This window comes from Mesoplodon bidens (genome assembly GCF_964165515.1).
Source record: "Mesoplodon bidens genome assembly, chromosome: 2".
Taxonomy (NCBI): domain Eukaryota; kingdom Metazoa; phylum Chordata; class Mammalia; order Artiodactyla; family Ziphiidae; genus Mesoplodon; species Mesoplodon bidens.
In genome coordinates this window covers 149,166,081-149,182,363 of record NC_138177.1, presented here as the reverse complement: position 1 = coordinate 149,182,363, position 16,283 = coordinate 149,166,081, and the positions used below count along the sequence as shown (strand labels likewise).

The following is a 16,283-nucleotide window of genomic DNA, read 5'->3' as shown; positions in this document are numbered from 1 at the left end:
CCCACAGCTCCAGGACTTTTTCAGTCATCCCCTGCTCCTTTGCCTTTCTTCTGGACATGGGATCCTGTAATCACAGCCCTAGAGGGAAATCCCCCTCCCCCCCACCATCCTAATATCCTCCCTTGGGGTCAGGTTGGACACTCTGGTTTAACCTCTTACCTTTGGCTGTGGACTGCAGCTTCCTGTCCCTCTCCAGCTCCTCCTCCTGTAGGCGGCTCAGAATTTCCTCCAAGATCTTCCCAATCTCCACAAAGGATGGGCGCAGTTTGGGGTCCATCTGTAGTCATCCACACCAGCCATTAGCCCTGCCCTCCCATCTTCCATCCCAAGGATGGCATTTGAGTCAGTCTGGCATCTTTTAAGATTCAGATGTGCATCTAAGAGATCTTTTTTGAAGGCCCCAGACCACAAGAGTGAGTCCCAAAATTAAGGTCAGGGAAGATGCTATTGTCTAATACCCTCCCCTATCTCAGCAGCCTTTCTGTATATGTCTTATCCCCTTGTTTGGCAGAGAACCCTCCAAAAGTGTATGTTCACATTGGTTGGTTCTATTCTTTGTTAGAGTTCTGCAGCTAACATGTTTCTGGAAGCTACCTGGACAAGGCCCAGCTACCCCCTTAGTCATAACAGGTAGGTCCAACCCCAGAGCTATATAAAATAAAGGCTAACAAGAGCTTTTCTCATGGGTCTTGGACCAGCTGGACACACAGTCCAACTAAAACCGGACTGGAGCTCCATCAATATCTAAGGCAAGGGATGGTAGGTCTACACTACAAGCTGAGGACAGGATAATACAAAGCAATTCTCCTTTCCTTGGTCCAAGGCTCTGGACCAGAGTCTGGCAGGACTAAAGGAGGGAATGTGGGCACTGTCACTCATCAGTGAAAAACAGGTCCCTGTGAGGCTAATTAGCAGCCTCTCCCTAAAGTCCCAACCAGGTGAACAGGGTTCAGCCAGCCCCAACCAAAGCCAGGAGGAAAAAGATACTCACATTACAACAGTTGAAGGTGAGCTGCAGAAAGTCTGGGGGACAGTCTCCCACCATGTGCTGGAAAGCGTCATAGTCCAGCCCGAAATTCTGTGGATGGGTATGGTGGGGAAGGACCAGGGGACATTGGTAGCCAGGTCATTAATCCCTCCACCCATCCTGGCCTGCTCAGGAGAGTCTGGGAACTGCCCCAGAGAAGTAACCACAGACTAAGTTCCAGCAACTCCACCCAAGAAAAAAACAATTCCATGGCCTCAAAAGCAGCCCCATCCCAGTGGCACTGATCCCCATCCTGGAGCTCACCTCTGTTCGGGGAAGATAGTCTGGATCAGCCTGTATGCGGGCGATGATCTCACAGAGGATGATACCATAAGAGAACACGTCCGCCTGGTGGGAAGTGAGATCTCAGTTTCCCTCTCAATGGGGTGAGAGGTGAGGTTTCTGCCCCTCATGTCCACTAGCCCAGGCCTGGGCCCTATTGTCCATATTTCATCCAATTCATTCACTAGGCAGCTGACAGGTACCAGCCCCGTTTCTGGCACGAAGGATGTAGATCCTCACCCCATACATGAAGTGTGACTCAGGACACTTTCTGCTAAGAATGGATTCTACAGAGAACCAGACCTTGGGGTCCCCAGACTCACCTTTTCATTGTAGGGCTCATCTCGGAGAACCTCGGGTGCCATCCAGAAGGGTGAGCCCACCACAGCCAGCTTCTCACTCCCCATGCTGTGGGGTGAGATTACATGGAAAATGAGCTTGCTGCTGGCAGGTGCAATGAGATATCTGACCACTGGGAATTCCTCTCCCCCAAGGATGGGCACACACTAGAATTGACTGAATTTAGGGAGCTGAGGTTGGGCTGTGACCAAGTCCTGGCGGCTGAGGAGGAAGCTGGACTCTTCCCTTTGCCTCAGTCCCTTCTGTGACCCCAGCACCCATTAAGGCTACCCACCTGACATCAGGGATCTTCTCAGCCAGGCCAAAGTCACCTACCACTGCAGAGTAACCATTCTCATCCCTCTTTATCAGGCAGTTCTAGGGTTCCCAAAAAAGAAGACAATGTGGCTCAGAAGTGGGACCAGCCAGCCATAGACTTTACCACCACCCCTCCCTGCCACAGGGCACCTTGTCCTCTGCTCCTTGGTGAAACCACACTCTTGGGCTGACCCCCGTGGTCAGACTTGAGGGCTCTGATAGCCATGTGAGATAAGTTAGGCCTGGATCTTTGGTGGCTGCCCTAGGATTATATCATGCTCCAAACAAATATTTATCTTACTTTCTATGTGCTAGGCATGGTTCTAAGTGTCAGAGATACCTCAATGAACAGATGAACAGAAACCCTTGTCCTCTTGGAGCTTACAATCTAGTGGAGGAAGACAGGCTATCATCAGGCCCCTGGCCTCCCTTCATCCTTCCCTCAGAACATAGAGACCCAAGGCCATGTCTGATCTTGCCAAGTAATGTAAGCACAGGACAAGTGCCCAAGCCTACACCAACTTTCACCGCCCACAAGATTACAACCAACCTCTTCTCTGGCGTTAAAATTCCATGATCTCTGGGACTTCCCTGGTGGCGCAGTGGTTAAGAATCTGGCTGCCAATGCAGGGGACACAGGTTCGATCCCTGGTCTGGGAAGATCCCAAATGCCGTGGAGCAACTAAGCCTGTGAGCCACAACTACTGAGCCCACGTGCTGCAACTACTGAAGCCCACGCACCTAGAGCCCGTGCTCCGCAACAAGAGAAGCCACCGCAATGAGAAGCCCGTGCACCACAACGAAGAGTAGCCCCTGCTCACCGCAACTAGAGAAAGCCCGTGCACAGCAACGAAGACCCAACGCAGCCAAAGAAAAAAATTCCATGATCTGGCTCTAACCAACCAGCTACCAACCTCCCCGTGCCTTGCTGCCCCTATGTACACATCTTCATCCAAACTTGTAACAGACAAGCTTGATTTGGGAAGCCTGAACAGCCCCTTCAAACCTTTGCCTTTGCTTATACTGTTCCCTTCCATTTGGAATGTTCTTCCAATTCTTTTCACCTCAGAAAATTTTGTGTGTTTTAAGACAAGCTTACCTTTCCAGTCCTGACCTCTCCAGCTCTTACCTTCATCTCTCTCTCATCTCAACTCCTTTAACCCCTCTGTGTCACTCCCTCTTACAGCCTAGCAGAGGCCATCAGCTGGGCCTTCCTTCCTCACAGTATTCAATTCATGAGAGAGGCTCAGGACAAGCTCATTGAACAAATGCTGCTGTCTCCAGAGAAAGGATGACCCAAGTGACTTGAAAATAAACACAAAGCAGCAACAAACTCTCCCCAAATAGCTGCGTTCAAAATGGCACTACACCACTCTGGCTCAGGAGGCAACTCACTCGGCCCACCTTCCTCCAGAGGCAGCAGGGAGCAGGGATCCTTGGCTCCCAGGGACATTTCTGGGGCCAGCAAGGCCCTATATCACCAAACCAGCCCTCCCTCTTCCTTGCCTTGGCGTCCAGTTGCCAAGGCATTGCCAAGTCACCTGCTTACTCCACATCAGGTACAAATTAGTCCCTTACTCTGGCTTTGAAGTGATCACACTATTCTCTCTTTCCCTGAGTTGGAAGGGAAATGTGATTTCATGTAATGTGATTTCATTACATCCTCTCCTACCCTTGATTCCTGGCAGACATAAGTGTCTATGGCTTCTAAGCAGCACCGTCCTTGTGCTTGTCCTGGCTTTGGCCCTCCCATCAGTCCACTGGCTCAGCACTCCGCCACCCCTACCCCAGCTCCCTGACTTTACTGTCTGTGAGAAGACGGGCTCTAGGCCAGCTTGTCTATTAGACAGCCAAAGCCTAGGCTATCGGGCACTGGCTTGTGAGGCAGTGGCACCTCAGATCTGTCACTTGTTTTTTTCCCCTCCTCCTCCTCTTCCACCAGCAACTCAGGTTCCTGTCTCCAAGGCTCAGTCTGAAGTCCTATTTACTATTTGCTTTATAGCCCTCAGAAACAACCTCGTTAAATTCAGCTTAGATTCAGCAAGTAAGGAACAGAACAGGACCATAGTATACTGCCCTTGTCAAAGCTGTTCAGTTTCTGCCCCATCCTCACATTCATGGAGACCTCTTGTTCACTCATTGTAAACCACCCATCCAGAAGGAAGTGACTTCATAGTAGCTTCTCTGAGCAGCTAAGAAATGACTACGGCAGGGATGATCAGGGCCCTACAACATGGGGCAAGCCTGCCTAGCCCGGTCTGCCTCTGGTCTGGAGTGTGACCACTGCCTCTCTTAAAGCTTCTCCACAGCCAACAGCTGGGCATTAGAGCCAAAGACAGAGATGGGATACTGAAAACCAAAAGAGCAAACTTTAGGAGTCTGTATCTGAGGCAAGAAGGAAAATGGAGAGCAACTCTGACCAGGATCAGTTCCTATAGGGTTTTTCAATAAACTCCTGAGCCTGCCCTTAGTGGGGTCTAGGCTAGTGAAGTTTGGCTGGCAACACTTGCTGTTTTTAGTTCCTTATCTCCCATTCCTTCCTCACTGGCTTCTGCTGGAAGTGTTCTCACTGAGGATCCCCATGAGTTCTGTGGCATTAAGCTCAGTAGACAAAATCAGTCCTTATATTACTTGATCTTGCTGCTGTTGACATTGCTGATTATTTTCTTCAGCATTTTTACATATGATTCAAGAATCATATTAGAACTGGGCATGCAGAGACTAAGCCGTTGCGGTCCTAGAGCTAACAGACTAGCCATTAGAGGCTAGTTACAGGCTATTCTTGTTCCTTTTGATTCTTCTTTCCTGACTTCTGTGACACTATGGATTTCCTTCTCCACCTTTACACACTCCAATGCAGGCCCTAACCCACGAGGATGATGGTCTCAGGGTTCTATCTTGGGCCTACAGCTTGTGCTCTATTGTGGAGGCTATTCCACATTTCTTTTCTAATTACCACCTCTGTGCTGATGACTCCCAAATGTATATCCTCAGCACTGACCTTTATCCTCAAGCTTCAACTTTGCACATCTCATCTATTTCTGGACATCTCCTCCTGGATTATTCACACTGAACTCCATACATGCAAACCTGAACTCATCTTTTTTCCTCCAAAACTAAAACTCTACCTATATTTTTATGTCAGCTGGCACTGCCATTTTCCACCCAGTTTGCTAAGCTAGAAACTTGAGATTCAGCCTAGACTTTTTACTCTTACTCCAAGTAATTTTAGCTTCTAAATGTTTTTCAAATTGGTCCCTCCCTCTTCATCCCCACTACTATTACCCTAGTTCACATCCTCCCCTGAATACTGCAATATTCCAACTGGTCTCTGTGGCTTGGGCCAGGCTTGATCTCCATAATCCACCTTCCTCATTTCTGCCAGTATGATCTCTGTAAAATGCAAATCTGTGTTACTCCCCTACTTAAAAGCTGGCAATGACATATTGTATGATTCCATTATATGAAATGTCCAGAATAAGCAAATCCATAGAAACTGATAAAAGATTAGTGATTGCCAAATGCTGAAGGCAGAGGAGAACAGGGCATGGGGTTTTCCTTTTGGAGTGATGAGAAGTTTTGAAATTAGATAGTGGTGATTACTGAATATACTAAAAACTACTGAAATGTATACTTTGCAAGGGTGAATTTTATTTTATGTGAGTAATATCTCAAAAAAGCTGTTACTTTAAAAAAGCCACAATGGTTCTTCATTTCCTATCTAGAAGATAAAATCCAATTAGATAGTATATGATCAGACTCCTCTCTTTTCAATTCTTATCCCCTACCACTTCAGCTTCACAGTCTGCACATCAGACCATTTATGCCTCTATGCCTTTGTTTATGCAGTCTGGTCTGGTCTGGAATATAACCCCACTCCACACACACAATACTTACTAAGCAGAATTCAATTTTCAAGATTCAGCTCAGGTATCACCTTCTCCAAGAAGTCTTCTCTGTACCCTCAGCTTGGGTTAAATATCCTTTTTCAAAGCACCCTATGCTTCTCCTCTCTCTAACCTTAGCATTTGAGATATTATAATGAAAGTATCTGTTTCTATAGTCCCTTCCTATAGCTATAGACTGTAAGCTTTAGCAAAGCAGGGATGTCTTAAGAGGGAAGTGGCCTAGAGGAAGTGGCCTAGAGAATACTTCCTAGCCCCTTGGGCAAGGGAAAGATTGTCTACTTCTGTCTGTGTGGTACCTTACGAATTATAAAACATTTTTCATAAACATAATCCAAGTGATTCAAACAACATTGTCAGGTGGGCAGGTCTGAGATTTTTACATTTAAGATGAGAAAAGTGTAGCTTACAACTCTAAGTGGTAAAGACGCAGGTCTCCTGACTCTAAAGGGATCCCTCCTAATGATTTCAGCCTCTCCAGAGGAACTGCCTAAAAAGCTTTCCACTAGAGACAGCAAGGCCATGGCAGGAACAATGTAGTCTTAAGATAGCAAAAGGGGCCAGGGCCCATGGAGAAGGCAGCACTGTTTGTGCAGGCAATACAATAAGACCCCTTCATCTGGGATGCTGGCCCCTACCTCCAACGTTGGTTAATCCAAGGGCACCTAGTGTAATGCTTGCATTTCTCACCCAACTTGGACATGGCCCCAGTACAGACTATTTGACTACAGAGTACAAAATATGAAGCTCAGACCACTGTGGGGTTCTGAAGAAGCCAGACGAATTTTCAGGCTGTGTGGAATACAAAGTCCACTAAATAGAGGATGAAGAATGCTTTATTCAAAAGTATGCCTGGAATAAGCAGCAGACATAAGAAAGGCCCATTCAGACTTCCGTGAGGTGACAGGTGACCTTTTCAGGTTCAAAGAGGAGCCCAGGCACTGCTGCTGCCTGGCTCCCGTTCTTCTTTGTCCTACTCCTATTATAATACACCACACTGTAGCAGAGAGACTTACATGTTTGCCTCGTCAAGGGCAGGGAATAATCCCATTCATCTCTGTATCTCTAACCTAGCACAGACACACAAAAAGAACTTAGCAAAAGTTTGTTATATGAAAGCCTGGATAGATGACTGAAGCTTCTCTCAAAAGCAGGTGAAAAAGGGCTTCCCTGGTGGCGCAGTGGTTGGGAGTCCGCCTGCCGATGCAGGGGACACGGGTTCGTGCCCTGGTCCGGGAAGATCCCACATGCCGCGGAGCGGCTGGGCCCGTGAGCCATGGCCGCTGGGCCTGCGCGTCCGGAGCCTGTGCTCCACAATGGGAGAGGCCACAACAGTGAGAGGCCCGCGTATCGCAAAAAAAAAAAAAAAAAAAAAAAGCAGGTGAAAAGGCATACACTAATCATACATTCAACTCTCCATAATGGGGGCTGAGCTGACAAGAGACTCAAAAGGTGTCCATGAATGCATTTCTGGAAGCCAACACAAATCCTTCAGAACTGGGCCAGAGTAGACACCTAAGAGCAGATCCTGAGGTCTCCTAGAACAGCTGCACAGTCAGTATTGGCACTGAATAAAACCACCTGAGCGGAGAAATGCCAAGTCCATTTGTGAGTGTTAGCTCTAAGCTAAAGCTATTTCTATAACAACAACAACAAAAAGGCTTTCCATGTGCCAACAACTCTCTCCACTTACCCCCAACAAATTCACTCCATAAACCCCCTTAGAAAGAAAGTACTGATTCTACATCTCAAGAAGGGTTAGAAGTTTCTTTTCATACCACAGGGAGATCAGAGACTGAATTGCCTTCCTAAATGTCCCAGAGATGGCGGCAGTCCAAGTCTCAAAAGATTATCTGGTTTGCTGTAATGTGTCCCATCCCTTCCCCTCCCCTCCATCCCACCGTGTGATCCCCTCTCTTTTCTATAATTCTTGGGAAATAATCTACTCACATATCTGTCTCTCCAACTTGACTAAGAGCCCATGGATGGTACAGATTGCATTCTAGTAATTTCTATGTCCTCTAGTAGCACAGTATAAATGGTTCCCAAAGGCTGTTGATGGTTTTCTTCATAAAAAAATGACTATTTGGGCTTCCCTGGTGGCGTAGTGGTTGAGAATCTGCCTGCTAATGCAGGGGACATGGGTTCGAGCCCTGGTCTGGGAAGATCCCACATGCCGCGGAGCAACTAGGCCCGTGAGCCACAACTACTGAGCCTGCGCGTCTGGAGCCTGTGCTCCGCAACAAGAGAGGCCGCGATAGTGAGAGGCCCGCGCACCGTGATGAAGAGTGGCCCCCGCTTGCCACAACTAGAGAAAGCCCTCGCACAGAAATGAAGACCCAACACAGCCAAAAATAAATAAATAAATAAATAAATAAATAAATTTTAAAAAAATGACTACAGGGTTCCCTAATAAACACTCTCTACCTCCCCCCAGCATTCAACTTTGTTTCTAATTCATGCTCTCTTCAGTCTCTGAAAATTGGCATTTTCTGTTCCTAGTTGTGGGGTATAGCCTAAGACCACAGCTAGATAGGCTTTTCACTCTAGTGGAATGGTCAGAGTGGATTCTTTGGAGTTAAAACAAAAAACAAAAAAAAACAAACCATTCCCACCCCCAAAAAAACCCAAAACAAACAAACGAACTAACTAACAAAAATCCAGCAACCAAGAAGAGAGGTATAATTCACACTCCTAGGGGAAATCCAAAAAGACTAGTGGTGCTTGCCTGATCCTGGGCAGTAACAGTATTAAGCAGAAAGAAACTGCTCTCCCAGCTGCCCCTAAGAGTCAAGGCTCACGTACAGTTGTACCAGCCACTCCTAGCCTGTGTGCGGCTGTTGCCACTTCTTGATGGAGCTCAAGAACGGAATGTTTTTAAAGCCACACTGCATCCCACTTGCTTCTAAGTAAATCATCAGCATCACAATAATTACAAAATTAGACAGAACAGCTATATCTGACAGACTCTTCACTCTTGAAAACAGTATTGCAGTAACTACTGATGTGTGAATCCTACAAAGGCAATGCTGCTTTCAATAGGCACTCTGATTGGAAACCAGTGATCCTCTTTGCCGCTACCATGGCTCAGGATCATTTGGAAAAAGGCATGTGCTTCTCTCTATCCCGGTTTACCTACCTGGAACACGCTCCTACTACTTTAAATCCTTCCTGTTAGCTCTGGCCTGAAAAGTCCGGACTGATCACTCCTATGAGGTCAATAGACTGGGGACACTAAGGACCCAAGAGCACTGAGGTCATTTAAGGAGGTGGGAAAACACTGGGTGTGGGACTCAAAGTCTCAGTTCCCAAGCAGATGTTTCGGCCTCTGTGCCATCAAGCACATTTTCTAAAAGAGGGCCAGGAAGCCCCTACTCTGACAGGCTCTATATGTTAGGTGCTAGGAATAAAAAGGTGAATATGAGCAGCACTTGAGAAACTCATGTGTTGGTGGGAGACACGGACACAATAGAACCATCAAATAATAGGAAGGGGGCTTCCCTGGTGGCGCAGTGGTTGAGAGTCCACCTGCCGATGTAGGGGATGCGGGTTCGTGCCCCAGTCCGGGAAGATCCCACATGCTGCGGAGCGGCTGGGCCCGTGAGCCATGGCTGCTGAGCCTGCGCATCCGGAGCCTGTGCTCCGCAACGGGAGAGGCCACAACAGTGAGAGGCCCACATACCGCAAAAAATAATAATAATAATAATAATAATAATAATAGGAAGTGTACACGCTAAAATATAAGTAAACCTTTTATTGTCCTTAAAGAAATCAAACTCAGACCCAAGGTTGACAATAAGGAGATAATTTGGAAATTTCAAAGCCCTACTCTGTCCCTTTAGACTTCTCCCTTGGGCTTCTCATTCTTATGGTCACTGTCACCATCACACAGGTCTCCTGGGTGGGGCTGCTCTGGTCTAGGTGGGGACACACAACCTTCTCCTTAATCTCTGCAACACTATGAAGATAAAACATTTGGACAAAAGTTTACCAAAAGCGCAGAGATGATAAAAAGGGCAATGAAGTTTTTCTTCAACTTGAGATTCCCTAGAGTGTACTTCCCAGCCTATCCCCAGGTTGCAGTCATTTGTTCTCACCACCCCCTAAAGTTCAGACCCAAGAAAGTACAGCCCAGGGAGTTCTTTCTCCTAAATTCCTAGTTTCTCATCTCAAGCCAACTGACATGGGAATACCCACTCCCTATTAGGAAAACCAAAGGATAGTGGTCTTACCCTATAGTTCCAAAAAGGTTAGTCATTTTTACAATACATACTCTATGACAATCCCAGACAGAATCACACTTGGACACTAGCACAATGGAATAAAGTGTTTTGGGGGCACTGAAGAGAATATGATGAGTTCTTAGGAACTCATTGGTAGTGGAGGACTTTCCTGCAGAAAGCCTAGCTACCCTAGCCTAGTGATCTTTCTTTTGACTGAAAACCTACAGTCTATAGCTAAACACTCAATTCTAAAATGCTATGAACTATTTTTCAGTTATCTCCCAACAAGACTACCTCTGGTCAGAAATTATCTTTTTCAAATATCCCTTCATTCATGGTACCAGGCACCGGAGACACTCATGTAGGTGTACAGGAAATATCTGTGTGACTAACAGATAACTTGTCATGACCTCCCTCCACCTTAGAAGAAATGATGCTCTCTGAGTAGGAAGCAACAATTTGATTTTTTTTTTAATTTTATTTATTTATTTATTTTTGGCTGCGTTGGGTCTTCGTTGCTGCATGCAGGCTTTCTCTAGCTGCAATGGGCTGGGGCTACTCTTCGTTGCGGTGCGTGGGCTTCTCACTGTGGTGGATTCTCTTGTTGCAGAGCATGGGCTCTAGGCACGCAGGCTTCAGCAGTTGTGGCACAGGGCTCAGTAGTTGTGGCTCACGGGCTTAGTTGCTCTGTGGCATGTGGGATCTTTCCGGACCAGGGCTCGAACCTGTGTCCCCTGCCTTGGCAGGCGGATTCTTAACCACTGCGCCACCAGGGAAGCCCCAGCAATTTGATTTTAGTTGCATGTTTAAGGTGATAGTATACTACCAACTTAAGGCAGTATCTAAGTTGATACAACCCCACCCATTTGCCTGGAACAAGTGCAGTTTTCTAAGTTTTGAGTTTCTAAAACATTCAAAGGAAGGAGAAAAGTCTGATGAAAGGAAATGATACCACCTTCCAGGTCCCAGCTGTCCAACTGTCTAGTCCTTGCTTTTACCAATGAAGATAAAGGACTCCTCACAACTAGGTCTCAGCTGGTCACCAGATTCCACCTGCCACTCTTATTGCTCCTTTAGTAACAGTGCAGCTGACTACAAATGGCCCTGCCACACCTAGGGGCCCTACAAGCACCTCCCCAAAGCTATTTTCTGTGTAGTACTCACAAACCAATGGCCAGGGTCCCTCGGGGACAGTACTGCTGTTTGGAACACCAGAACCATTCTAATGTGAGGTAGCCAGGGACTCACTGCTCTAGGCCTTATTGGCTCTGAGAGCACAGCCTGCTTTTGTTCCCTTTGCAAATTTTTTTTTATAACAGGCTCCCATATCCCTTATCCATGACAGAAGAGCTGTAGGAGTATGTGTATGCACGTGCGTGTGTGTGCATATGTATGTGCTGAGGGTGCAGAATGAAATAAGAGCTATTCTTGGACAGGTACAAAACTTCTATAATACCTCCCTAGAAGACTTTAAATCAGCTCTTGGACAGAAGTTATACTAGATGATTTATAGTTCCCATATCAATGATAAAACAGTACTATTTATATAAGCCTTGTCACGTGATGTCCTGTGCTACTTGGCCCTGAGGTGTCTGCCTTGTAGTATGGCCAACTTCCTCTAAAAGCAACTCTTTTCTAACCTGGTCACACAGCAATTTGGACAGCAAGAGAATACTACAGAGACCAGCTGACGCCAAAGAGGAACTGGCAGGATGGCAGAAACTCAATCACACAGAAAGAAAATGGGTCAGTACATTATGGCTTTCAAAACCTACACTCCAGTGACTAAACATCACGGAACTGCTGCTGGAGGCCACGGGAGAGCACAAGAGACAGGCTCCCACGTCGCCTTGACTGCTGTCACCCCTATAGGGCAAGAGCCTCTTAAGTGTCCTCATGCCATCTACTCCTGCAACACACATTCAGGACCTGAAGCCAAGAGTGAAGGTTCTCAAGATGTATGTGCTGCCAGACCCAGCAATGAAAGGTGCCCACTGTGAGCCGAGATTGGCTTTCTAAGGACTAGCTGTACATAGTAATAAGCTGTATCCTCTGTGATTGAATGTTGAATTTATAAGAGACCTCCATCATTCTCAAGCACATTAATGACTGGTTTCTTAACACAGTTTTCTTGGTAATGGAAGCCAGTGTCTCAAAGAGTAATGCATGTAAAGCCTTCGTACCTTAGATGTGAGGTCCCGATGGAAAATGCCTTTGAAGTGAAGGTAGCTGAGGCCCACTGCTATGTCATAAGCCAGTTTCACCCTCACAGTCCAGGGCAAATGCAGGTTACTGTCTAGCAACTGTTCCAGGTTTCCAGAGTTGATATACTGCAAAACAGAAGGAAAACCCAGCTACCATTTGTCAGGAATGCTTAGGGTGGTGGTGAAACCACTAGAGAGTAGACACCTAGAAGATAGAGACTGTATTTTTTTTTTGAAGTTACTGAGGGCTTATTCTGCATCCAGGCACTATGGTAGGTGCTGCACCTTCCTTTGAGAAGATCACAATCTATTAAGGGATATAGACAAACAATATAATGTAGTAAATGCTAAAAGATGGCTTTGTACAGGTAGGACAGCACTGTGCAGCACAGAGGATAAAGTTACTAACTCAGTCTAGGCATGTCGGAGAAAGCTGCACAAAGGAAATAAAGGAGTCCAAAGGATGACTTGGGGGAGCAGGAAAGAAAGTCCACACAGAGGGAGCCGCATATGTAAATTTATAGGTGAAGAGCATGGTGTACTCAGGAAACTAATTTACTCAATATGGCCAGAGTGCATGAGAGGAGAGGCAGGTGAGGCTGATATGCTTTGCTAAGGTATATGGACTTTATCCTGTCTATAAGGAACAAAAGAAGCCTTTTAAGTAAAAGAGTAACATGTTCATATTTGTTTTTTAAAGAAAAGATTATTTTAGCAATGGTATGATAGATGGATTAGAGTGGAGAATACGGAGAAGGAAAAATAGGTTAGGAGGTTATTGCGATAATCCTGGTGAAAGAAGAATGCCTGAGTTAAGGCAATAGTGGAGGCACTGGAATAGAGCAAGATTCAAGATTTAGATGGCAAAGTCAAAAAAAACTTGATGAATGCTGGATGGGGGAATAAGGGCAATGAAAAGCTCCTAGGTTGACCACAGGCTTCTGGTCCCTGGGTGCCATTATTAAATATCCAGAATACAGGGAGAGGAGCAGGTTTTTAGAAGAGGCAATGTTAAAAGATAGTGAGTTCAAGTAGGACATGTTGGGTTTAAGGGCACGTGGAGATGTCCTATACAGAGTCAGTTTGAAGTTTAGGAGCAAAGTCTGGGCTAGAGACGAACATTTAGGAGGCAATGACATTGGGCTGAAGTAGTCACTGAGGCTAAGGAATGTATGGAACTGCCCAGGGGTTAACATGTAAGGTGGGAAATTACCAGAATCCCAAGCAACTGTAGCATTTAAAGGAGCAGGCAGAGGAAGAAGAAGCAAGCAAGAATGTCACCACAGAAGCCAAAGGAGGAAAACATTCCAAAGAGGAAATGACCAATAGTATCAAATGCTATAGATCAAGTAAGATGAGCCTGAAAAGTGTCTACTGAATTTGCAACTGAGAAGTCACTGGCAACCATGGCCAGAGCAGTTACAGTAAAGTGGTTAAGACCAGAGTAAGATCAAAGTGAATTGAGGAGTGAGTAGGAGATAAGGCTAAGGGGAAATGACATGAAGATGTACTCTTTCAAGAAATTTGGCTGTTCGTCATTCCTACATACCCATGAAGAACTGCTTTGCCCTTTTTTTAAGAGCAAATAAGCCTATTTATATAGAGATAATAAATAATAATAACAAAAATAGCAGCAGCTGCTGCAGCTAATATTTATTTACTTGGTACTTGCTTTGTGCCAGGCACTACTCTGAGACCTTTCCATTAATTACATCATTTAATCTTCATATAACCCTAAGGTAAGTGTACTATTATTCTCATTTTACAAAAGGCATTTAGAGGTTAAGCAGCTTGCTCAAGGTTACCCAATTATTAAGCAGCAGAGCCAGGGTCCAAACTCAGGCAGTCTGGCTCCAGAGTTCATGCTCTACCCCTACATTACATTGGAGAGCCAATGGTGTCTGGGTACAGAGAGCCTCATGCAGAACAGGAGCTCAGAATTTTTTGCCAATTAAATTCATGAATTTATTCAAACCTTACATGATGTATTATCTCCCTCCTCTTTCCAAGGGAGAAAAAGGGGAAAATTCCTCTAAGCCTAATATTAAGCTCTTAATACCTTTTTGGAGTGGGGATGATATTGAATTTACAAGAGACTAGGGAACCTAATGGGAGAGAAGGCAAGAAATCTGAATTTTAGGGACTTCTCTGGTGGCGCAGTGGTTAAGACTCCACGCTCCCAATGCAGGGGGCCCGGGTTCTATCCCTGGTCAAGGAACTAGATCCCACGTGCCTGCTGCAACTAAGAGTTTGCATGCCACAGCTAAGGAGCCCGTGAGCTGCAACTAAGGAGCCCTGGAGCCACAACTAAGGAGCCCACATGCTGCAACTAAGGAGCCTGCGAGCCACAACTGAGGAGCCCTGGAGCCACAACTAAGGAGCTCACCTGCCACAACTAAGACCCAGTGTAACCAAATATATATATATATATATATATATACATATATATATATGTACACACACACACACACATTTTTAAATCTGAATTTTAGTCCAAGTCTGCCTCAACCGCCATTTTACTTTGGACAAATCAACTAATAAGGCTACCCTTCAGTTTTCCCACACAAAAAGTAGGTATGATAATCCATGATCCATATAACTCACAATGTTATTATAAGAATCGAATACAAATACATGAAAGTGCTAAGAAAAAAATATAAGTTCCATATAATGAGATTTTCTGATGTGGTAACATAAGCACCAAAAAGAACCAGTTGGGGGCAGCACGATGCAGCACTTCAGATCCTTGGATGAAGTGGATCAGGTTTGGCAAGGCAGAGAGAATGGCTAAAAATATGCCAAACTTCTCAAAAGGGAAACCTGTTGATCTGCTTCATCTTGCTTGATAATCTAGCTTTGGAAATCTCAAAACGAGGCATAACGACAGCATTAGCATAGTGCCCTCGTCTATTCACTCTAGTTGAATCTGTTCACAGTTTACGTCTGAGGTGCTCATTTGCTAAAAAGAAACTGAACTTGCAAATTCCAAGCTATATGGGGGCAATGAAGCTGACAGCTAAACATGCAGACAAATTTCTTTAGCTCTGAGAGCGAAAAAGATATGAAGAAGTGGTGGTTCACTTCTTTGGCATGGTGACGGTGTGACATGGAAGGCCTGACTTTGGGAGCCACTGAGGCTTCCTACTGAGGGCCAGGCAGAAAAGACTGGTGAAAAGACTGTATGTGCATTCTCTGTGGGCCAGGCTAAGCCAGGACTCTTGATTCTGGTTCAGAGAAACACATGTTTATTACTGTCCAGTCATGTCTCTGAAAGCCTGAGAAATCCACAGACCAAGCCACAGGGTGGAGAGCAGAGGAGAGAGGTGAGACAAGGTGAGGAACCACACTGGCTAGTAGGCTCTGACTTTTCCTGGCAAGATGGATAAAGCACAAACCAGATCCAGAGAGGGAAACCAAATGGAATTTATTGTTACAACCCACTTCTCTTGCCTGCCTTCGGTGAAAACTTTGGTGGAGCTGATAAGCCTCTGGGCCCTCAGAAACCACAACTTCTCAATGTCTCAAGACCTTTGCATGTATGAGGAAAGGAAGTTTGAGATCTGCCAAGAAGGAAGATTTCTAAGTTGCTACACTGTGTGCCCATTAGTGGGAACGTCCACTTCCCTATAAGCAACTCCCTGTGCAGACTCAGCTGGTGTGCTCTCTGAACAAATCCTTCTGTGGGAAGCAGAGGCAAGAACAACTGTTCCAGCACATTCAGCTTTCCGGGTTGGGGATAACAGCTGCTTTGCTTTCATTTTCTTCCAGACCACTCCCTTGGGAGCTCTACAAAACAACCTAAGGCACTGGCAACACATTTAAATGCCTACTAGAGAGAGAAGATTTTACATTTTTTATTGTTGTTCTTTTAAACTTTCAAGTTCAGAAAACTATAATATCAGCCAATCAAATGTGCTAAAGGTACTTCAATACCTCTAAGTGACTGTTCCTCAACTTTCCCTACACCAAAACCTCTCCTCTTCAT

At 45.6% G+C, this 16,283-nt stretch overlaps 1 protein-coding gene across 4 annotated transcripts in view; it reads right to left on the bottom strand.

The window, feature by feature from the left end:
• The window catches only part of TESK2 (testis associated actin remodelling kinase 2), a 134,366-nt gene that overhangs the window by 1,831 nt on the left and 116,252 nt on the right, over positions 1 to 16,283 (bottom strand). For 3 of the 4 annotated variants that reach the window (XM_081225800.1, XM_081225802.1, XM_081225803.1), the window contains 6 exons: positions 12,278 to 12,424; positions 1,944 to 2,026; positions 1,633 to 1,717; positions 1,292 to 1,375; positions 992 to 1,078; positions 160 to 277 (listed from right to left, as the gene is read on the bottom strand). In XM_081225800.1, the coding sequence (XP_081081926.1) occupies positions 160 to 277; positions 992 to 1,078; positions 1,292 to 1,375; positions 1,633 to 1,717; positions 1,944 to 2,026; positions 12,278 to 12,424 (604 nt within the window). The remainder of the gene's footprint in view (positions 1 to 159; positions 278 to 991; positions 1,079 to 1,291; positions 1,376 to 1,632; positions 1,718 to 1,943; positions 2,027 to 12,277; positions 12,425 to 16,283) is intronic. The other variant, XM_081225801.1, reaches the window with a different exon arrangement.